Below are 22,734 nucleotides of genomic sequence, written 5' to 3'. Positions count from 1 at the left end.
GTGTGTCTGTGTGCGTGTCTGTGCGTGTGTGTGCGTCTCTGTGTGCGTGTATATGCGTGTGTGTCTCTGTGTGTGCGTGTGTCTGTGTGTCTGTGCGTGTGTGCATGTGTCTCTGTGTGTGTGCATGTGTGTGTGCGCGCGTGTCTGCATGTGTCTGTGTGCGTGTGTCTCTGTGTGTGCATGTGTGTGTCTGTGTGCGCGTGTCTGCATGTGTCTGTGTGCGTGTGTGTGCGTGTGTCTGTGTGTGCATGTGTGTGTCTGTGTGCATGTGTCTGTGTGTGCGTGTCTCTGCGTGCGTGTGTCTGTGCGTGCGCACCCGCGTGTGTGTGAGAGATAGACACACAGAGAGGGCGGATGAAGGAGAAAGGGAGCGGGACAGAGACAGAAGCTTGAGACCCCTGGATTACCAGACCTAAATAAAAGAGAAATAAAATAAGCCTTTGGGGCCGCTGAGCACCATGCCGGTCTAAGCCAGCCATTCTCAACCGGGCACAGTTGTGCCCCCAGGGGGACGTTTGGCAATGCCTGCAGGTGTCTTAGGCTGGCAGCACGTGGAGAATGCGAATTCTCCTGGCACCTGGTGGCTGGTGCTCAACACCGGGCAGCACGCGGGACGGGGCCTAGAGAGTGGAGCCCAGGTTGAGAAGCCTTGCACCACCTGGTTCCACGTGCCTAGTCTGTCAACTCCGATTCTCAACCCCGATCTCTCTCTCTCTCTCTCCCCCCATCCACACCTCTCTCTGTCCTTCCCCATCTCGCCCCCCCCCCGAACATCTGTTTCCATTCCCTCCCCCATCCCCACTGACCCACCCCACCGTCCTCACCGCTCCTCCACCCCCAATCTCGAGACCACGCCCTGCTCTCACCGACCCCTCTGCCTCCCTCCTTCGCTCCCCCGCATGCTTTCTCCGCACATCCTATCTTGCTTCTGGTGTTTGTCCGTCCTTTATTTCTGCTCACCCCTCTGGTATCTCCGCCGACCTTCCCAATCTTTCCTCCCGCCTTCTCGCTCACCGTGATCCTTTCCCGTCTGAGCGTTACCATTTCCATCCTCCTCCGGCCGCGTCTGGGCATATCTCCGTCCACCCCGCCAATGCCGTCCACTGCCCTGTGGGACTCTCACTTCGGGCCCATGCATCGCCCGCTCCTACATCCTTTCGCTCCCCTGGTGCTTGTCTTCCTCCATCCTTCTACCTTCCCTCGGCCCGCCTTCCTCACCCTGTCCGGCCACCCATCCCCACATCTCTGCGCCTCTGGCCATCTGTCCCGCGCCCACAGCTCCCGTCTTGTTTCTCCCCCCAGCCGGCGGCCCCGTGCGACCTCCTGCGCGCCCCATGCCGCCCCTCCTGCTCCTCGGGACCCTCCTGCTCCTGGCCTCGACCGCCCGCCAGGCCGGGGCGCGCCCGTCCAACGCCACAAGCGCCGAGCCCCCGGGCCCGCTGCCCGCCCTGCTGGCGCACCTGCGGCGCCTGACCGGGGCGCTGACCGGCGGCGGGGGCACTGCGGGCGCGGGCGCCAACGGCACCAGGACCAGCCCCGCGAGCGGGACAGGCGCGGCGGCGCGGGCGCCCCCTCCCGCCGAGCTCTGCCATGGCTACTACGACGTTATGGGCCAGTACGACGCCACCTTCAACTGCAGCACGGGCTCCTACCGCTTCTGCTGCGGCACCTGCCACTACCGCTTCTGCTGCGAGCATCGCCACATGCGCCTGGCGCAGGCCTCCTGCTCCAACTACGACACGCCGCGCTGGGCCACCACGCCGCCGCCGCTGGCCGGGGGCGTCGGGGGTGCTGGGGGTGTGGGCGGGGGGCCCGGGCCCGGCCAGGCGGGGTGGCTGGAAGGGGGCCGGGCGGGGGGTGCAGGGGGGCGCGGGGGCGAGGGCCCCGGGGGCAGCACGGCCTACGTGGTGTGCGGGGTCATCAGCTTCGCCCTGGCGGTGGGCGTCGGCGCCAAAGTGGCCTTCAGCAAGGCGTCCCGTGCGCCCAGGGCGCATCGGGAGATCAACGTGCCCAGGTATGTGAGCGCTGGGGCCCTAGCTGAGTGGGGCCTGGGGGCGGGGCCTGGGCAGTGAGAGGTGGAGCCATCTGGTGAGGGCGTGGCTACAGGGGTGCCTGTGCAGGTTCAGAGACGCGGGAGGCCTCCACCGCGAGCCTGGGCGCGGAAGCCTAGGGATATGGGCGGGCCCTAGGGATAGGCGACAGAACGGGCCTGGCTGCGGAGTGACGGGTGAGGCTCAGGCCTTCATTCGCCCAACAAATTATTTTTTGAGCACTTTCTGTGGGTCAGCAGCTGGGGATACAGCAGTGAAAAAACAAGGTCCCTGCCCTGCTGGGTAAACCTGACTTCCAACCCCAGGTCTGCTGCCTGCGGTCTGCGTGACCCTGGGCCTGTCCCTCCATTTGCTTGCCTGTAAAATGGGCCTAATAACTGTTCCCCATCCATTCAGACTGTAACGAAGATTAACTGAATTGATTCAAGTCGAGTCTTGGCACATGGTAAGCCCTCAATAAATGTTGGCTGCCATTATCATTAAACGTTAGTGGTGGAGAGAGTACGCAAGCAACCACATATGCAATATAAATTTAGGTATTGATAACCGCTGTGAAGAAAAGAAAACAGCATAACAGGTAGAGAGTGGGGGCAGAGGGTGTTGCTTTATGCGAAGTGGTCAGGAAAGGACCTGGAGCGGAGACCTGAGGGGAAGGAGCAAGCCAAGCAGGGATCTGTGGGAAGGGCATTCCAGGCAGAGGGAACATCAGGAGCAAGCCAAGCAGTGATCTGTGGGAAGGGCATTCCAGGCAGAGGGAACAGCGCGTGCAAGGGCCCTGGTGGGAGTACTTGCAGGACAGTGAAGGGGCCCATGAAGCTACAAAGCAGTGGGCGTGGAGCAGATTTATTCTGAGAGTGATGGGGGAGCCTCTAGAGAGCCCTGAGCTCCGGCGCGAAGCCATCTGATAATTTCAAGAGTTCCTGGGCTGCGTGTGTGCGGCTGGATTGCAGGGGACAGGGGAGGAAGCGGGAGACCCTTTAGGACACTAGCAATGAGCCAGGTGAGAGCAGGTACCGGGAGCAGCACTGGTGGTGAGAAGTGTCCCGTTGGGGATTTATTTTGGAAGTCGAATCTGCAGGACTGCTGAGGAGCATGAAAGAACAACAGGAGTCAGGGATGATTCTAAGGTTTTCGGTCGCATAGCCGGACGAATGGGGCACACTTTATCACCATGGGACGGCTGTAAAAGGAACGGGAGTGAGGTCCCAAGTTCAGGGTGGGGCAGGTGCCCAGTGGGGACGATGTGGGAAGGACCACAGGGGGGTTGGGTCCAAATGAATTGAGGAAGGGGCTGTTTCAGGCAAGAAATACGGTGGGAGGAACCTTGGGGTGGGCGGCGCTCAGCTTGACATTAGCGATGGGCGTGGCCAAAGGCGAGGAGCCCGGGGCGAACTGACAGACTCCCCCAGAGGGAGAACAGGGAGGGAAAAGAAGCCTGAGCCCTCCCTCTCCCTGCCCCCACCCACGTCCCCAGGCCGCTGACCGTCGCTCTGCCACCTCTAGGGCTCTGGTGGACATTCTGAGGCATCAGGCGGGGCCTGGGACCCGCCCGGACCGGGCACGAAGCAGCTCCTTGACCCCGGGGGTCGGGGGCCCCGACAGCATTCCCCCGAGGACGCCCAAGAACCTCTACAACACCGTGAAGCCCTCCAATCTCGGTGAGTAGGACCTGGGAGTTGGGGCTGCTCTGGCCACGCCCACCATACATGTAGCCCCGCCCTCCCAGATACCCCGCCTCCCCGTTGCCCAGGCCCCGCCCCCAGTCCTCTAGACCCCCGCCTCCCCGGATAGCCCCACCTCCCGCTGCCCAGGCCCCGCCCCCAGGCCTCCAGCCCCGCCCTCCCCGGATAGCCCCACCTCCCGAGGCCCAGGCCCTGCCCCTAGTCCCATCCACCGGCCTCTGCCATCTCTGAACCATTACGGGTGGGTGCCATGGACGCCGGGGTGATTTAAATTTATACATTCTCAGCCCCTGCACTTGAGAAAGTCCGTGTCTGAGCTCCCAACAGCTCACAAGAAACTCACAAGAAAGTACCTAATAACTGCATTGGAACGTGTCCCGAACCACACAGCCTGGGTCTGAATCCTGGCTCTGCCACCGCCGACCGGGGCAAACCGTTTCACCTGTCTGGGCCTCAGTGTCCTCACCCATGAAACCAGGAGCACAACAGCACTCACCTCACAGGGTTATCGTAAAGGTCAAGTGAACCAATGACCGAAGACTTAGAGCAATGCCTCACACAGAAAAAGCGCCATACAAATAGGAGCAGTTATTAGTGTTCTTCTATTTTATGATGAGTTCATCAGTGGGGAAGCCCAGGGAGCTGGAACGGGTTACAGGAGGAGGAAGGCTTCCCCCAGGCAATGCTATTTGAGCAATGGCCTGGAGGGTGAGGGGGTTACTTGGGCCAACGGAGCTCAGGACGGCTGAAGCAGAGTTTGCGGGCCAGGGAGAGGGTGTGCAGACACCTCGGGAAGGACCTGAGCACCAGGCTGGGCTGAGGAGCTCTGCCTTTGTCCTGATGGCAGTAGGAAGCCATGGTAGAGTTTAGAGCAGGGATGGGCAACAAAGTCAAAAGTGAGTGGAAGAATGATCTTTCTGGAACCCGTGTGAAGGGGGAGGGATGAGACGAAGAAGGCCCAGGGGGAGGGTGGATGGTACTCCAGGCTGGACAAGGCCTGGGCTGGGGTCAGAAATGGAGGGGAAGAGGTGGGTTTGAATAGTAGTAATAAAGAGCAGACATTTGAGGCGGATCTTGAGGGGTAAGTAGCAGTTCTTCAGGCAAAGAAGGAAAGGAAGGAATTCAAGGCAGAGAGAATAGCATAACAACATGTGCAAAAGCCCTGTGGCAGGACTGAACTAGGCTCCTTCAGGCAAGGCATCAGCTGGAGCCAATCTAAGCCAAGTAATTCCTGGCTTAGATTTTGTCCTGTGGGTGACAGCCAGACATGGAAGGAGTTTGCAACAGCAGAGGGGCAAGGGCAGGGGCAAGTGTGGGTGTCAGGAATACTACCCTGGGGGGCTGATCTTGAAGAGGGGGCTGGCCAGATGGCCAGAAGGCTGATTTGATGGTCCAGGAGGGAGAGGCAGGTCAGAGCAGAGATTCAGGAGGTAGCAGGGATCAGAGCTGGGGACCAAGTGGACGTGAGTGGAAATCCTTCCGCAATACCAGGACAGCAGCACCAGCTGGGAGTGAGTGATGACAGTAACGCCACTTCCTTTCTTGGTCCCCACAGATAATCTGCACCACAACTACCTGCACCTCAACGTCAACAGCCCCAAGCACCATGCCACCACGATGGGTACGGACTAGGGCTGGGCTGTGGGGAGGACGAGGCTCCTTTCCTTCCCTGCCTTGTACTGAGCCTGAGCTGGGGGCCCAGGACGGAGCAGGCATGAGACCCTGTGAGCCCTGACCCCCCAGTCTAGCCAGGTAACCAAGCTAGCCTCGGCTGCCCAGTTTGAACACCAGAAGTGGTCATCTCCCTCACACCTGGGTTGGTGGGAAGATGAATGGAGTGGACTGCCCCTCCAGCCTGGGGCCAGGCACACGGCAGGTGCCGAGCAAGAGCTAGCTGCCTCTCTTCCTGTGACATGACCTGCTGCCCCAGCAATGAGCCTGTCTCCTGAGGGGGGGGGGGGGATGAATACGGGGGTCCTGGACTGCTGGTGCTCTGAGGGGCTGGAGTCCCTGGTTTCCACTCCCTAAGGGGCTGGGGGCTGGAACTACTGGGTCTGAGGGAGAGGGGCTGGGCTGACCCCTGCCATGCCCCTCTGCCCCAGATTGGCGCGCCGTTCCACCACCCAGCCCCTCCTTGCACTACTCCACGCTCTCCTGCTCACGGTCCTTCCACAACCTCTCGCATCTGCCCCCGTCTTACGAGGCTGCTGTAAAATCTGAACTCAACCGCTACTCCTCCCTCAAGAGACTGGGTGAGTCCCAGGAAGGGGAGGGGCACAGGCAATGGGGTGGGGTGAAGAGCCAGGGCCTGGGTTCAGAATGGTGGAGAGTGGCCCAATTGACACTGAAGGTGCTTTTTTTTTTTTTTTAATGTTATGTTAGTCACCATATATCATTAGTTTTGTTTTGTTTTGTTTTTAAAGATTTTATTTATTTAATTGACAGAGAGAGAGAGAGACAGCGAGAGAGGGAACACAAGCAGGGGGAGTGGGAGAGGGAGAGGGAGAAGCAGGCTTCCGGCTGAGCAGGGAGCCCGATGCGGGGCTCGATTCCAGGACCCTGGGATCATGACCTGAGCTGAAGGCAGTCGCTTAACCAACTGAGCCACCCAGGCACCCACATCATTAGTTTTTGATGTGGTGATCCATGATTCATTGTTTTCATAAAACACCCAGTGCTCCATGCAGTACTTGCCCTCCTTAATAACCATCACCAGGCTAACCAACCCCCCCCCTCCCCTCTAAAACCCTCAGTTTGTTTCTCAGAGTCCATAGTCTCTCATGGTTCATCTCTCCGTCCGATTCCCCCCCCTTCATTTTTCCCTTCCTTCTCCTAATGTGACACTGAAGGTGCTTTTTAAAAATGCAGATTCATGCTTTCCTAAGATCTATTGTATTCATCAGGACCTGTATTTACAATTAACAGAACTTAAGCAAACAAAAAAATTTTTTTAAAGGCAACTACATTAGCTGGATAATGGAAAGTCTTGAATCATGAGCTTCAGGTATGGCTGGATCCAGGAGCTCAAAAGCTGTCTCCAGGATTCGATATGTCTCAGCTCTGCTAAATGGTGGGCTGGCTTCATTTTCAGACAGATCCTTCCTTAGTGGTGGCAAAGAGTGACCTGAGGAATTTCAGGGTGCCATTCTACCAGCAGGAAAGCATCTTTCCCAATGATTCCAGCAAAAATCCCAGGTCTGGAGCCTAGTGGCCCAAACTGGGTCACATGCTTGTCCCTGAACAATCACTGTGACTCCGGACATTTCTGGGTCAGTGGCAGTAGCCTTCAGACATTTTTAAATTGAGAGCCACATTAAGAAATGCTTTTTAGGGGCGCCTAGGTGGCTCAGTCGTTAAGCGTCTGCCTTCGGCTCAGGTCATGATTCCAGGGTCCTGGGATTGAGCCCCGCATCGGGCTCCCTGCTCAGCCGGGAGCCTGCTTCTCCCTCTCCCACTCCCCCTGCTTGTGTTCCCCTCTCTCGCTGTGTCTCTGTCAAATAAATTTAAAAATCTTTAAAAAAAAAAAAAAAGATAACCCTTAAAAAAAAAAAAAAGAAATGCTTTTCATATTATCACCCATGAGACACATGTATATATGCATATTTTTTAATTAGAGGAAAAAATTTGAAACTTGTTATTATGAACTTTTTCAAACATACCCAGCATTAGAGGAAATTGTAAAATGAATCCTCATGTTCCCATCACTCAACTTAAAATGAGCAACATTTTGTTAATCTATACTCCCTTTGCCCCAGTTCTTGGTGGATTGTTCCATTTTTTACTTTTTTTTAAATTTTATTTTATGTTATGTTAATCACCATACATTACATCATTAGTTTTGGTTTTTTTAAGATTTTTATTCATTTTTTGACACTCCCACTCACTCTCCCACTCCCCCTGCTTGTGTTCCCTCTCTCGCTGTCTCTCTCTCTCTGTCAAATAAAATCTTTAAAAAAATAAAAAATAAAACAAACCCTAGGTATTGTCACTGCATCCATTAATATTTCTGCAACACAAATTAACTGAAATAAAAACTTTATGAACTGGTACTCACCCTTATTCCCCTATTATGTGTATGCTTTCTTTCTTTTTTTTTTTTAAGATTTTATTTATTTGACAGAGAGAGAGCACAAGCAGAGGGAGCAGCAGAGGGAGAGGGAGAAACAGGCTCACTACTGAGCAAGGAGCCCGATGTGGGACTCAATCCCAGGACCTCAGGATCATGACCTGAACCGAAGGCAGAGGCTTAACTGACTGAGCCACCCAGGGACCCTTAGATACTTTCTCTTTTATGTAACTTTTAAAAATCTTTTTCCCCACCAACCTCCTTAATCTTTTTTTTTATTATTGATTTTTTTAAGTAATATCTGCACCCAATATGGGGCTCAACTCAGGACCCGGAGATGAAGATGGGGATGCTTTACTGACTGAGCCAGCCAGGAGCTCCTGTGTGGATGCTTTCTGATAATTTTTTATTCTACTTCATTTTCAAAATGCCAGTCACCATCCACAAAACTGACTTCATAACCCATGAATAGGTCACATTTCCAAGTTTGGAAGAAAAAAAAAAAAAAAGGAAGTCGCCCCACATCTACCGGCTCACCATCGTGTGTGGGGCCTAGGAATCTGCATTTTGGTCACATAGCTAGCCTGATTGTTTCGACTGGTTGCAATGTGGGACTCAGCCACCTGTTCCCAGGCTAATGACCAGGGCATTCTGGTGATGTCTGGGGTCCTCGTGGGGGTGGGATGTACCGAAGCCAGGGGATGGGGGAGGTTGTGGGCTGGCTGAGGACTTACCTCTATGGCTTTTCCCCCCTTCCCCCAGCTGAGAAGGATCTGGACGAGGCCTACCTGAAGCGCAGGCACCTGGCGGAGATGCCCCGCGGGACGCTGCCCCTGCATACCCTTCGGCGACCCGGCACGGGGGGCGGCTACCGCATGGATGCCTGGGGCGGCCCGGAGGAGCTGGGCCTGGCGCCCGCGCCCAACCCGCGGCGGGTCATGTCCCAGGAGCACCTGCTGGGCGACGGAGGCCGGTCGCGCTACGAATTCACCCTGCCGCGCGCGCGCCTTGTGTCGCAAGAGCACCTGCTCCTGTCGTCGCCCGAGGCCCTGCGCCAGAGCCGGGAGCACCTGCTGTCGCCCCCGCGCAGCCCCGCGCTGCCCCCGGAGCCTGCCGCCCGCGCGGGCCTGGCCGCGTCCCATTCCAACTTGCTGCTAGGACCCGGGGGGCCCCCCACGCCGCTGCACGGGCTGCCCCCGCCGCCCGGCCTGCACGCGCACCACCACCACGGCCTGCACGGCTCCCCGCAGCCGGCCTGGATGTCGGACGCCGGCGGGGGAGGGGGCACGCTGGCGCGCAGGCCACCCTTCCAGCGCCAGGGCACGCTGGAGCAACTGCAGTTCATCCCCGGCCATCACCTGCCCCAACACCTGCGCACCGCCAGCAAGAATGAGGTGACGGTCTGAGGCCAGGCCCGGGGGCTTGCGGGCTGCGGCCTCGCCGGCCCCCATCCCAGCCTGGATCCCCCAACACACACTAGGGGCCTGGGACCCAGGATCAGCCTGTGGGCAGGGGACTGCCTCCGAGGACACTGCTTTGGATGAAATTGTTACCGGAGACAAAACCTCCTTCTGGGATGTCATGGTAGATAAGATCCCTCCTCCTATGTCACTGTTTGAGGCAAGGCCTCTTTCCCATGACGTTATCACAGAGGAAGAGCCCTGCCTGTGAGGTCATCACTAGTGAAAATGTCTGTGTTCTGTGATGTCATCACAGGGACAAAACTTTCTTCCCATGAATTCATCACAGAGGAATAGGCCCACCCCTGAGGTCACCACTAGAGGCCATGTCTCTGTTCCACGAAGTCATCACAGACTTTCTCCCTGTGATGTCACAGCAGAGACAATGCCTTGTCCTATGACATCATCCCTAGAGACAAAGATTCCTTCCTGTGAATGTCATTGCAGAGACACATCTCACCCTGATGATGTCATGTCTGGCACCAAAAGGCCTCTCGTGACATCATCACCACCAGGAAAATGTTTTCTTCCAGAGAAGATGTCTCTGTCTATGATGTTGTCACTACAGACAAAGCCATCTTCCTGGGACACATCGCAGGGGAAAGGTCTTGCCAACTGTGTCCTCCCTGTACGTACGACCTTTCCACAACACTGTCACAGGGACTCTGCCTCCTTCCTGTGATGCCATCTCCAGAGAAGGTGCCTTGCCCTATGACATGATCAGAGGGACTGTGCCTCTTCCCATGATGTCATCACCAGGGATGATAGCCCGCTTCTGTGATCTCACCTCTGGACTCTGCCTGTCCTGGGGTGATGCTCTAATAAGACACCTCCATGCCAGGTCATGAGAAGGCAGGGCATGCCCCAAATCCATGGCAACCCTGGGGTCACCAGAGAAAGTGCTCTGACCTGAGGAGTTGTCTGAGGGAATGTCATCACTGGGGAGGCAACCCCAACTGCAGAGGTCTCCATCGGGATGAATGGTCTGACTGTAGGTTGCTAGCAACGGGCCCCCACTGAGGTTCTGTCCCAATGCTGTGATGTCATCACCAGAGACACTGCCTGCTCTGGAGGGCCATCACTTGTGATGATGTCACCAGAGTTTCCGCCTTGTCCTGCCATGACTTAACTTGGTCACTCCTTTCCCTGACACCAGGGACATGCTCTGCAGGATCTCCACCAGACCCTCCCTCTAAAGGGTGGTTGGGCCTCAGATCCCACCCTGTGCAGTGATGTCACCTCCTGTGTGACTCCTGGAGGACAGGACTCCCAGACTGGCTTCTGCTCCCAAGGAGGCCACTCTGGCCCACCAGCCTCCCAGAGTCCTGGGACTCATAGTGGCCCAAAGGCTGGTGTCACATCTTTCTGCCATAACTAGAGACATCGTCGCCTCTGTCAACAAACTCCTGGCTTCCTGTTGGGGGTGAGGTGGGATGGGGTTGGTTGGGGTGTGCCCACTATTAATTTTGCTGATGATATCATCAGTACCATAAGACTTCCACCACTCATGATGGCATTGTACCTGGGGTCAAATGCTAACCATGCCTGACGATGACATCATTTCCCAGGATTCCCTATGACCTATGGTGTCTTCATCTCCCAGGATCTACCACACCATTGTATCATCATCATCTCCTAGGATCCACTATGACATATTATGTCATTACCTTCCAGAATCCTCTATGGCTGATGGTAACATCCTCTACCAGGATCCACTAGTACTGATGATGCCACCATTTCCCACAGTCCCTGATAATTGTGGTGTCATTACCTCCCAGGATCCACTTCAACCATGATGTCATCACCTCCCAGGAACCATGAGAACCAATGGGGTCATCACCTCCCAGGATCCACTTCAACCATGATGTCATCACCTCCCAGGATCCACTTCAACCGTGGTGTCATCACCTCCCAGGAACCATGAGAACCAATGGGGTCATCACCTCCCAGGATCCACTTCAACCATGGTGTCATTATCTACCAGGATCCACCATAACCATAGCATCATCATCTCCTAGGATCCATGACACCAAAATATGTCCTTTACTAGGATCCACTTCAACCATGCATCATTATCTTCCAGGATCCATCATCTTGAGTGTCAAGTACTACAATGGCTGTATTTCAATTGTTTTCTGGGGTCCCATGGCACCTATAACTGTTCCCTTAAGGGGAACTGGCACAATACACACCATTTTCCCATTCCTTCAAAAAGGGAATAGGTGGGGGTCCCTCTGATGACATCATCCTTAGCCCCTTCTTAATGATGTCACTGCCTCCCTCCTGACTTGAGCTGATGCCTGCATCAACCCCACCACAGACCTGGTCTTGGCCAGACTCCATCACCCCCTGGTGAGGGCATCCAGGCCCCTCCCAATAACTCACCGCCCTTCACCCATCTCATCGGTGACAGGGTCAACACTGAAAACTTTTATCATCACGGGGGAGGAGTGGGATGGGCTTCACAGTCCTCAGGTGACATCACTGCCCCTGTGACCTGGACCCCCACCCAAAACAGCACTCCATCGGCTTGGGCCAAACTCTCCTCAGAGACCCCATGGGCTGGGTGGACAGCTGCTGACTTCCCTGGGGCCTTCACTCATGTCTCCTGCTGGCCTGGTCCTGGAGCAGGCACATCTGGAGGGCCATGGCCACTGCCAAGGCCATGGGGGGGGAGGTGCTCTGCATCATCTCAAGATGGTGGAGAAGCAGCATTCTCTCCTTATCTCCCCCTCACACACCAGGGAGCCTCCAGGGGTTTTGGGGATTCCTCAACACCCAATGCACAATTTGCCCCAATTCTCTTTGTATATAGCCATGTTGCGGGGGGGCGGCCATTCCCCCACTCTTAAAGGGCTACATACCCCCTCCCCAGCCCCCAAGGCAAGGTGAGGGGGTTCTTCTCCCTCCTCTGGGCCGTCCCCCTCCCTCTTCTGTCTCCCCCCAAATATTGGCACCTCAGCTCACCCCTTCTCGTCAGGAGCCTGGGGCAGATAATGCCCTCAGCTCCCAGCACCCAGGGGAACTGGGGAGCTACCCCAATCTACCTGGGCCCCGTGTCCATGCTTCTAGCTGCTCCTGTGGGCTCCCCACAGTCCCATCCAGGGCCTCCCCATGCCCAGCGCCCCTCAGGCAGACTGTGACTTCCCCCAGAAAGGAGCCAGCTTGAGCGCCTGCCCCCTTTCACACCCCGTTCCCTCTGCTCACCATCCCCACTGAGCACTCAGCTTTCCCCAGCCGCCTGGAATACAGGGGCTTGGGGCCTTTCAGCTTTCGTACACCCCCCACGACTTGCTGTCTCCTGGCCTGGATTCCAGGTATCTTGTTCCCCTCCCCCCACTCACTCTGCCACAGGCTGCCTGACCTTGGGGCCTTGATCTCTGATCTCAAATAAGCCATAGTGGGGAGAGGTCTCAAGGGGGTGAGGAAGTGGGCTTGTCCTGCCTGATCCCCCTCGATGCTTCCAGAGCTGGACCTCGCCATCTGAGTCTTCCGTCCCCTGATAAACCGGCACTCGCCGCGCACTCACACACACACCCCGTTGTGGGAGGGGCAGGGGAGGGGTGCAGAGAGAAGATAACCAGTTCTAGACCAGAAGACTCTCCACAGCTTCTTTATCCTTCCCTCTCCCTGCTCAACACCAAACTCTTCCCCCAGTCCCTTGGTGAGGACAGCGGCGGAGTGGCAACTTGGTATTTTTTGGAATAAACATGTTTCCTGAGCCCGGGTCTCAAGGTTTACTGTCGGGAAGAAATGGGCTTCCACCTCCGTGCTTCTGTCACTGGGGAGTCCCCTGCGTGGCCGAGGTGGGGGCAGGCATCTAGGAGTCTTTATGGGTGGTCAGGGCTGCCCCTGAGTCTGCCCCCAAGCCCCGAGTCAGGGATGGAGCGTGGCGCCTTTACGTCCTCGGCATCTTCCTAAGAAAGCCTCTTCTCTCTGCATTTCAGCATTTGTTTGCGTCTCCTCTTCGCGTTCTCTGGCCCAGTCTCACTGCAGTGGGGTGCTCTGGTAGTTTGCTGGGGCTGCTGTGACAAGCATCCGAAGCAACAGCAACGGGCCACCTGCTGGTTCCTTCCGAGGCCAGTGGGAGAGCTGGTGCTGGGCCTCTCCCCTGGCTCTCTGCTCAGCTGCCACTGGCTGGCACCCTCCACATGCACATCACCTTCTCTCTGTCCTTCCTGTCTCTGCACAAATTCCCCCAAAGTTGATGAGGACACCAGTCCTGTTGGAATGGGGCCCACCCTCAGTGACTTCTACTCTCAATCATCTGCAAAGACCCTATTCCCAAGTAAGGTCACATTCACAGGTCCTGGAGGAGAGGACTTCCATAGCTCTTTGAGGGGGCGTGATTCAAGCCAGAACGGGGCTGTGGCATGGCACCGTTCATTCAAATACCAGCTTTTATGAAAACCAGGAAGCATTTCCCCCAGGGCATTAAGATACTAGCGTAGTGACGGTAAGAGCTGCCCATCCCCCCCCATCTTAGTGTCTTGACTATAAACCACAGTAGAGAGAGGAGATGCCTCAGGCTTGGCTTTATGGACTTTAGGACACCTCTCCCCTAGGGGCACCCAAGTGTTTGTTGAGAATTGTAGGCTTCCATCTTGCACTGAAGGGCTCATTTGCACATCCCTCTGGGTGTGGGTTGTGCACGTTCATTTCAGTATTGACTTTATCATTAAGAAAATCCCTTCCTGGGGTGCTTGGCTGGCTCAGTAGGGGGAGCATGTGATTCCTGATCTCAGGGTTGTGAGTTTGAGTCCCACGTTGCGTGTAGAGATTACTTAAAAATAAAATCTTAAAACAAAAAAAGAAAAGAAAACCCTTTCCTCTCTGGTGCATTTAAGTGTTTCCCAAATTTTAGATTTTACTCCATCACTCAAGGTTCTCCAGAAAAACAGAGCCAATAGGACATGTGTGTGTGTACAGATTCATTTTAAGGAACTGCCTCGTGATTGGAGGGGGGGGCTGGCAAATCCAAAGTCTGTAAGACAGGTCAAGGAGCTGGAAATTCAGGCAGGTCTTCTATGTTACAGCCTTGAGACAAAATTCCTTCTTCTCTGAGTTACTTCAGTTTTTGGTTTTAAGGCCTTCAACTGATTGGATGAGCTAGAATCATCTCCTTTACTTGAAGTCAACTGATAAAATTAATCACATCTACAAGGGGCTCCTGGGTGGCCCAGTCAGTTAAGCATCAGACTCTTTTTTTTTTTTTTTAAGATTTTATTTATTTGAAAGAGCACAAGCAGGGGAAAGGAGCAGAGGGAGAGGAAGAAGCAGACTCCCTGCAGAGGAGGGAGCCCAACTTGGGGCTGGATCCCAGGACCCTGGGATCATGACCTGAGCCTAAGGCAGACACTTAGCCAACTGAGCCACCCAGGCGCCCCAAGCATCAGACTCTTGATTTCAGCTCAAGTCATGATCTCATGAGATCTCTCTTGAGATCAAGCCCCACATCAGGCTCTACACTCAGTGGGGAGTCAGCTTGAGGTTCTCTCCCTCTGCCCCTCCCCCCAACTCTCTCTTGCTCTCTCAGATAAATACATCTTCTAAAAAAAAATCACACCTACAAAATACCTCACAGCAACATCTGGACTGGTGTTTGACCCAACAAGTGGGAACATGAAATCTAACCATCACACCCTCCTTGTGCAGAGGTGCTTGCTCCTAGCTTGCTGGAGGAAGACGTGGGATCTGTGTTTGAGAAAGCCTCGTCCCCTTCAGTATAGTTAAGTGTTCACCACTGGCCAGATTGCACCTACTTGGGTGACTTGCCTGGCTAGAGATTAGTGGGGCAGGAGGGTATGCGAGTATTGCTGGTGTGCTCACTTGTAAAGCCTGGTGGTGAATGTAAGCGCTGTCTGCATAGTCTCAGAAATCACTTTTCATTGATGTCTTTGCAGATGACTGGGTGTGTGCGGGTGACCATGCTGTGCATCTGAGCATGGGTTTTCTGAGCACTCAGAGATTCTCCTCCTAGAGACACAGGAGGGCTGTACTTCCCTGCCCCCTTGAGATTAGATGTGCCTTTGTGACTGGCGTGAAGTGGGAGCAGAAGTACCTTGCCAGGCAGAAGCTTCTGAGAGCCAGGGGCAGACGGATCCCCATGTTCTTCCGTTTCCCCCTGCTATGGTCACTGGCAATATTCCAGGTAATGCCTGCTCTGTCGGCCTGGGTCCCAGACAGATCCGCCAGAGCCCCGGAGTAAGGGTGCTGCCAGATGAGGACTTGAACCAAGCCTCAAAGGACATGTGGTGTGAAGGAGAAATAGCCCCGTTCCTTTAGCAACTGGGGCCTTGGGGCTACTTGTTACTGCAGCGTAGCATGGCCAATCCTGGCTGGTACGGGTGGCCTGTGGCGGGGGTGGAGATGGATGGTGAGGGGCTCTTCAACATCTACTCTCTGTGCTTCCAGGTTTTTGGTGTCAGTGTATTGCCTATTTAAAAACAAAATCAGTTTGAGTGTAAATGTAAGTGGGGCCGGCTCTGACTGGCATCCCCCTGGCTGGGCATATGCCCGGGGGTGACTGCGAGCTGAGAGATGCCAGTCCCGGCGCTCAGTCCCGTGGGGAGACCAGCTTCCCACCCTGAGGTGGAATGCCAGGGCTCACAGGCACACAGTTTTCATTCAGCACGGCCTCTCCTTGCCAGACGCCTTCTTCATCTGTGCTCCACCAAGAAGAAGAGAGCAGTCTGATCCACACGCCCCATTCCTCAGTGGGGCCAGTCAAAGCTCAGATCTGACACGAGCATTTCTGCCTTCGTGGCCTGACAAGCACTCAATCTTCAACTGTGGCCCCTGCGCAGCTATCTTAACCTGTTTGAAGGGGCAGGTCTGCGGCGTCTCAATTCTCCACCAGATAACTTCGTGTTTCGAAATGATTTCAAACTCGCAGAACGGAGACAAGAATACGTCCAAGAACCCCTGTGTACCCTTCACCCATTCACCGATTGTCAACATTTCCACACACTGCTTTAGGATTTTCTTTCCCTACAAATATCCTTTTTTTCCCTCCAGAGGCATTTGAGAGTAAGCTGCATACGTCATACCGCTTTATCCCAAAAGGGACATTTCTGAAGAACAAGGACATTCTCTTACACGTCCACAGGACAATGATCAAAACCAAGCCCTTCACACTGATAAAGTCCACGTTCAAGTTTCACCAATGGTCCCCATATTGTCCTTCAGAGCAATTTCTTTTCAGCCCCTGCTACGTGGGGACAAGCACTGCATCTGCTTACCATGTCTCCTGAGCAGTCCCTCTGCCTTTTTCATGACACTGACACTATTCTGTGCAATGTCCCTGCACCGGGCCTGAGGTTCCCTTGAGGAGAGGTCCGGGCTGTGTACATCTGGCAGGAGAATCTCAGCAGTGATGCTGACCTCTTGGGGCATCAGCGTTCGGGGAGCCCAAGCCCTCAGCCTTGACCCCGTGGCTGACCGAGCACCTTGGTAAACAGGAAGCACCCTGGCTGAGGGTCCTGTGACACCTCAAGGCCACGGTGCTCTTCAAACTTCCACCTGCTGCCTCAAACCTCCACGGGCGATTCTCTGGCCTGAATCAGTTGTTACTGTGGTGTTTGTCGATTGATAATTTGCTAGTTTTACAATTCCTCTGGCATTTGCTAGCTTTTGCATGTGATCCTCCCAGGGAAGAGGATCCAGTCCCTTCATCACACTGTGAGACACCAGGGATTCCAACAACAACAAATTCACCCTCATTCTCAACTGCAGCAGGTTTTCCATATCCTGCAGACACGTGGAAGTCGAATATTGCAGCCCCCACCCACACACGGTTGGGTTCTTCCCGATTTTCATGACTATAAACAATTCCCCAAGGAACATCTTTTGCATCCCACTGGGTGTGTTCACTTCTTCCCCCCCAGGATGAGCTCTCAGGAGACGAATGTCAGAGTTGGAAGGTTTCAAAGATTTGCAACTCAGGGGCGCCTGGTGGCTGAGTCGGTGAAGCGTCCTACTCTCGGCTGTGGATCAGGTCATGGTCTCAGGGTCCGGGGATCCAGCCCCATGTCAGGTGCCACACTCAACAGGGAGTCTGCTTGAGATTCTCTCTCCCTCTCCCTCTGCCCCTCCCCACTTCTCAAATAAACAAATAAAATCTTAATAAATGAACATTTGCTACTTGTGTGGCGAGCTGCACCCTGGAAAGCCTGTCTGCTCCCACCCTTGCCAGCACCGATCTGTTGAATCTGGGTGTGCATCGGGGGACCGGTTTTACAGGCATCAAAGGAAGCCCCTGGTGCCTGAAAGCGTGTTTGTATCCAGCGTGCAGTCGGCCCTGCTGTCTAGGATTTGTGGAGCCGAAACAAGCCAGCGGTGCGTTTCCTTACCAGTGTGTCCATCACTAGAGGCAGGCATATTCACCCATCAAGGAAGGCCACTCCCACCCCGGGGAGCTCCGACGTCTGCTCCCGGGACCTACTGCATGCAGGCAGATGCCGGGCGGAGAGACAGCAAGGCCACCAAGGGCAGAGGCCTCAGAGAGGAAGATGGAGGCGCTTGCGCACGTAAAGATGCTCAGCCACGAGGCGGGGAAAGCAGCGCACAGGAAAGATAAAGCACGTGTGTCTGCCCGTGATGACGTGTATCTTGAAGACTGCTGATATTCAGGCTCATGCCCACATCAGGACACTGACAGAGGCTGCATCCCGCCTGGAATGATTTCCTCCAGATTTCCACACCACGTGCTCCCTCACTTCCTTCAAATCTTTGCTCAAATGCCTCCTTCTCGATGAAAATCTACCCAGACCACCCAGCCTAAAATTCCCTCCCCCAGCGTTCCTGATACTCCTTACCCTGCTCTAATTTTTCCAGTAATTAGTATCATTTCATCTTTCCAACTTTTCTTACAAACTAGCCCAAGACTCTCCCAGTCTTAGAGCTGAAAGACCCGCATCTGGGGCAAACCTGGACAGCTGACCACCCTGGCTTTCGTGCTTATGGGTTGACTATCTCTCTTCCTGCTGGAATGAAAGTCCCAGGAAGGCACTGTTTGGTTTCCTGTCTTGGTCACTGATCCATCCCAAGCACCTGGAACAGCACCTGGCAAACAGTTGGTGCTAAGAAAACAAAACAACAACAAAACAAAAACCACTTGTTGAATGAACAGGTCAGGTCCTGATGATGGTGGGGATCCAAACAAGGACCGCTCGGGAGAACTGCAAACACACAGGCTCTTTGTGCAAATCTCAGTTCTAGGAATTTCTCCAGAGAAGCTCCCAACTGCGCCCAAAGATAAATGTTCAAGCGTGCTCACTGCAGCTTCTAGCCCACCAGACTCAACCTGGCGTAAACGCCCGCTGGCGGGAGAATGCGAGAAGCCGCGGCGTGCTCCTATTGAGGAGCAATGCACAGCACCTGGTCTCCACACTCCCCTCGCGTGGGAACTTGTGGGAACACGGACTCGGACGTCTCTAGGTCAACCTCCAGGTATGGGGAGGACCCCAGGGTGCTAACAGGGGTACCTGAGGGGGTGGGAGCGTGGGGGGAAGAGGGCAAGGGCAGCACCTCCAGATTTTACTGGGTGCACCTGGGTGACTGCGTGAATTCCCCCCAAGTACCTATGTCTTTCATAACTTAATACAAATGAGCAGGGGAAATGACGATTAACTTGTGAAGCCAGAACTCAAGCTGAAGGGACAACCTGAGCTTCAGTGTATGAGTCTCCGGGCCGCCAGTATTCAGCACCCCGCCCCAGTCTCCCACGCCGACTCAGAAGGCCATCGCTAGGCCACCTCCTGACTAGTTCTCAAGTCTGTCCCCTTCTCTCCAACTGCCATGCCACCACACCAGCCCACGCCAAGACCAACTGCTGCCAGGTTTCCTGCTTCCGCTCCAGGCCTCCAATCCAGTCTACACATCAGCCCCGAGCTAGCCTCAGTGCGAATACCAAACCCACTCACCACCCTACCCCCTCAGAACTCCTCACTGGCTCCCTAGGGCTCTGAGGAGCCTGGCCTTCAGGCCCGCAGAGCCTAGCCCCCCGCCCCCCATTCACACCCCATACATACAACTCACCAATTTAAAGTGCACGATTCAATGCTTTTTAATCTACTCAGAATCGTGCGGCCATCACAATTTTAGGACCTTTTCACCATCCGAAAAAGAAAATCTGCACCCATTAGCTACCCCCTCCCTGTCCCCCATCCCCCACACCCAGCTAGGCAGTCACTAATCTACTTTCTGTATGTATGGATTTGATGATCCTGCACATTTCATGTCAATGGGATCATACATATGTGGGACTGGTGCCTGGGTGGCTCAGATGGTTAAGCGCCTGCCTTTGGCTCAGGTCGTGATCCCAGGGCCCGAGGATCGAGCCCCACATCAGGCTCCCTGCTCAGCTTCTCCCTCTCCCTCTGCCACCACCCTCGCTCATGATCTCTCTCTTAAATAAAACCTTTAAAACTAAAATAAAGTAAGATAAAATACGTGGTCCTTTGTGACTGGTTTCCCTCAGCATAACATTTCTGAGTCTCCTCCATCTTGTAGCATGCGTTAAGAATTCCGTTCCTTCCGGGGCGCCTGGGTGGCTCAGTCGTTAAGCGTCCGCCTTCGGCTCAGGTCATGATCCCAGGGTCCTGGGATCGAGCCCCGCGTCGGGCTCCCTGCTCCGCGGGAAGCCTGCTTCCCCCTCTCCCCCTACCCCTGCTTGTGTTCCCTCTCTCGCTATGTATCTCTGTCAAATAAATAAATAAAATCTTAAAAAAAAAATCTATAAAAAAAAAGAATTCCGTTCCTTCCCACGGCCGTGTAATGCCCTGCTATGTGGCTATTACCACAGTGGGTTTGTCCATCGTCAGTCAATGAGCTTCTGGGTCGTTTCCACCGTTTGGTGGTCCTGAGTAACGCTGCTACGAACATCTGTGCATGACTAGTTGTGTGCACGGATGTTTTCATTCCTCTAGGGTAATACTGAGGAATAGAATACCGGGTCACATGGTAACTCAGTGTTTAAGCACTTGAGGAATTGCAAGAATGTTTTCGGAAGCAGTGGTAGCGTCTTCCCATTCCTACCAGCTGTGTGTAAGAGTTCCAATGTCTCCACATCCTCTCCGACACTCGCTAGCATCTGTTTCTGTAATAACCACCCTAGTGGTGTGAAGTGGGATCTCACCGTGGTTTTAATTTGCATTTCCCTGATGGCTGATGATGTCGAGCCTTTTGTCACATGCTTATTGGCCACTGACAGATCTTTCACTGCCATCAGCGACCCTTCTCAGGCCGCTGCCCTGCCTCTGCCCTCACCCTCCTCTTCTGCACCCCGCAGTCAAGTGGCCTGGAAAGACCTGAGTCCGACGGTGGCGCTCCTCTGCTCAGCACCCTGCAATGGCTCCCCGTTCCCTCAGAGAACAGGCTTCGAAGGCCCTGTGTGACACCACCCCAACCACACACACCTCGTTCCCCCATGGCCCATCCTGTTCCCGCCACACCGGCCTCCCTTCCATCCCTCCCATGTGCTGAGCCTGTGCTCCGGCTGTTCCCACGCCTGGGAAGCTCGTCCTTGGACACACACACAGCTCCCTTCCCGCCTTCCTTCAACCCTGGGTTCCAATGACACCTGCTTGGTGAGGCCTACCCTGGCCACCTGGCTTGTAAGATTCAGCATGGCGCTCACATCACCTGGTACCCCGAGCCCCTTCCTGCTCTACTTCTTCTTCCACAGTTCCTGCTCCCTTCCATGCACCCCAAGTTTTACTTATTTGTTCGATTGTTTTATGTCTGCCTTTCCCACTACAGGGCAAAGAGGTGCCCTAAGCAGAATGGTGCCCAGCACACAGTAGGCGCTCAGTAAATGCCCGTTGAATGAATAAACACCTCCGATCTATATGGCACTCTGCTAGGGGCTGGGGAGAGTCCCTGCTCTCCTGGGGCTGGTCTACTCAGAGGTGACAAATTCTGACAGACCCGGATCAAAGACGGTGAAGTGAACAAGCATGGGAGTGGAGGTGAGGGACGATAAGGTGATCCAGGGCCACAAGGAGGAAGAGGAGAAGACAAGGGACCCACGTCCACGTGTCCTCCAGTGAGACAGCTTGGCTGATACTGGGGACCCACAGAAAGGTGGCCCAGGGGAGAGTGTGCTTATGGCCGCGGGGGGTTTACTCAAAAGGTAGTGGGGCAGAGGACACTTGCAAAGTTTCCAGCAGGGATGGTGCGTGTCGGGATTGGGATTCCAGGGGCTGGTAAACACTGACCTACCCGAAGGCCACTCGGGGCACCACCTGCTTCTCTAGACAAAGTGTGACTGGAACACACCCCCGCCCCCGCCTTGGTCTGCATATTGGCTAGGCCACTCGGGCTGGAGCAGAACTGAGTCCCGGGTTGGGTTTGCTGACCCCCATTTTAAGGTGACTGTTCAGGGCGCAGGCGACCCTTCCCTCTCCCCCACACCAGGTCCTGTTGACTTGCACGGAACCCCATCACCTCTCCCGACCCCACGGCCACAAACCTGCTCCGCGGGCCATCACCTCCACCTGCATGGCTGCGGTCAGCTCCTCTTTGGCCTCTCTGCTCCTGCCCGGAGGTCAGACGGAGTCATGTTCTGCTCAGAACCTCCAGCGGCTCCTCCTTGAAGGAAATAACACACTGCTTACTGGGCGGCCGGGACTTGGGACCTCCCTGCCTCTCCCCTACCTCTCTCCCCTCAGCGCCCTCCACTCGCCAGGCTCACTGACCCAGCCCTGCCGGCTTCCTGGCCGCGCCTGAAACACACGGGGTGTGATCCCCTTGCCAGGCCCCGGGCTTGCTGTTCTCTCTCCCTGAACGCTTCTCCCGTTGACCTTCCCATAGCTCAAGGTCCCCGCCCGCCCTCCCTTTCTCTCCTCCTGGCCCTGATGTACCCTTCTTCAGTCTTTATGTTCTTGCTTGCTTGTCTGGCTCCCCCAGGAGGGTGCGAACTCCACGACAGCAGGGGTTTCAGCCCTTTTACTCTGCTCATTCCCAAAGCGTCCTGCCCGCACAGCACCAGCGCTCAAATCCGGAGCGGAATCCTACAGCGATGCACCGGACAGGGTGGTCGCAAGCAAGGGGCCGTGACCAGGCATGCAGAGGACGAACCGGGTCTGGCCCAAGGCGGTACGTGCTACCTAATAACCACCGTTCTCCTTATTTCTGTGTCTTTTGGACGCACTCTTGCCGTAGGACCCGGTTTGACTACCTTGTCCCTGCTGCTGGGACACTGCGCCCCCAGCGCAGGCCTGCGGGCGGGAGGCCGGGGCCCCGTCGGGGGACACCGCGCAGGCCTGCGGGGGGGGGGGAAGGCCGGGGCCCCGTCGGGGGACACCGCGCAGGCCTGCGGGGGGGAGGGGGAAGGCCGGAGCCCCGTCGGGGGACACCGCGCAGGCCTGCGGGGGGGGGAAGGCCGGGGCCCCGTCGGGGGACACCGCGCAGGCCTGCGGGCGGGAGGCCGGGGCCCCGTCGGGGGACACCGCGCAGGCCTGCGGGGGGGGGAA

At 55.4% G+C, this 22,734-nt stretch overlaps 1 protein-coding gene across 1 annotated transcript; it reads left to right on the top strand.

Moving 5' to 3' along the window:
* Positions 1 to 912: 912 nt before the first annotated feature.
* SHISA7 (shisa family member 7) lies at positions 913 to 10,736 on the top strand. The gene is made up of 5 exons (XM_064580589.1): positions 913 to 2,014; positions 3,555 to 3,709; positions 5,289 to 5,354; positions 5,836 to 5,985; positions 8,562 to 10,736. The coding sequence occupies exons 1-5, from the start codon at positions 1,335 to 1,337 to the stop codon at positions 9,203 to 9,205; spliced, it is 1,695 nt and encodes a 564-aa protein (XP_064436659.1). The 5' UTR covers positions 913 to 1,334; the 3' UTR covers positions 9,206 to 10,736.
* The last annotated feature ends 11,998 nt before the right edge of the window (positions 10,737 to 22,734 follow it).

The sequence above is a fragment of the Mirounga angustirostris genome, unplaced genomic scaffold (genome assembly GCF_029215605.1).
Source record: "Mirounga angustirostris isolate CCGP_5_RB_7025 unplaced genomic scaffold, mMirAng1.0.hap1 SCAF_16, whole genome shotgun sequence".
NCBI lineage: Eukaryota > Metazoa > Chordata > Mammalia > Carnivora > Phocidae > Mirounga > Mirounga angustirostris.
Note: the sequence above shows the minus strand (reverse complement) of the source record. Positions and strands in the feature narration are given on the sequence as shown.

Excerpts from the sequence above, each read along its gene's own strand:
- SHISA7 (XM_064580589.1), top strand. The coding sequence starts at position 1,335 with ATGCCGCCCCTCCTGCTCCTCGGGACCCTCCTGCTCCTGGCCTCGACC. Across the intron at positions 2,015-3,554 it reads CGGGAGATCAACGTGCCCAG|GGCTCTGGTGGACATTCTGA; the intron begins GTATGTGAGCGC and ends TGCCACCTCTAG. Across the intron at positions 5,355-5,835 it reads GCACCATGCCACCACGATGG|ATTGGCGCGCCGTTCCACCA; the intron begins GTACGGACTAGG and ends CCTCTGCCCCAG.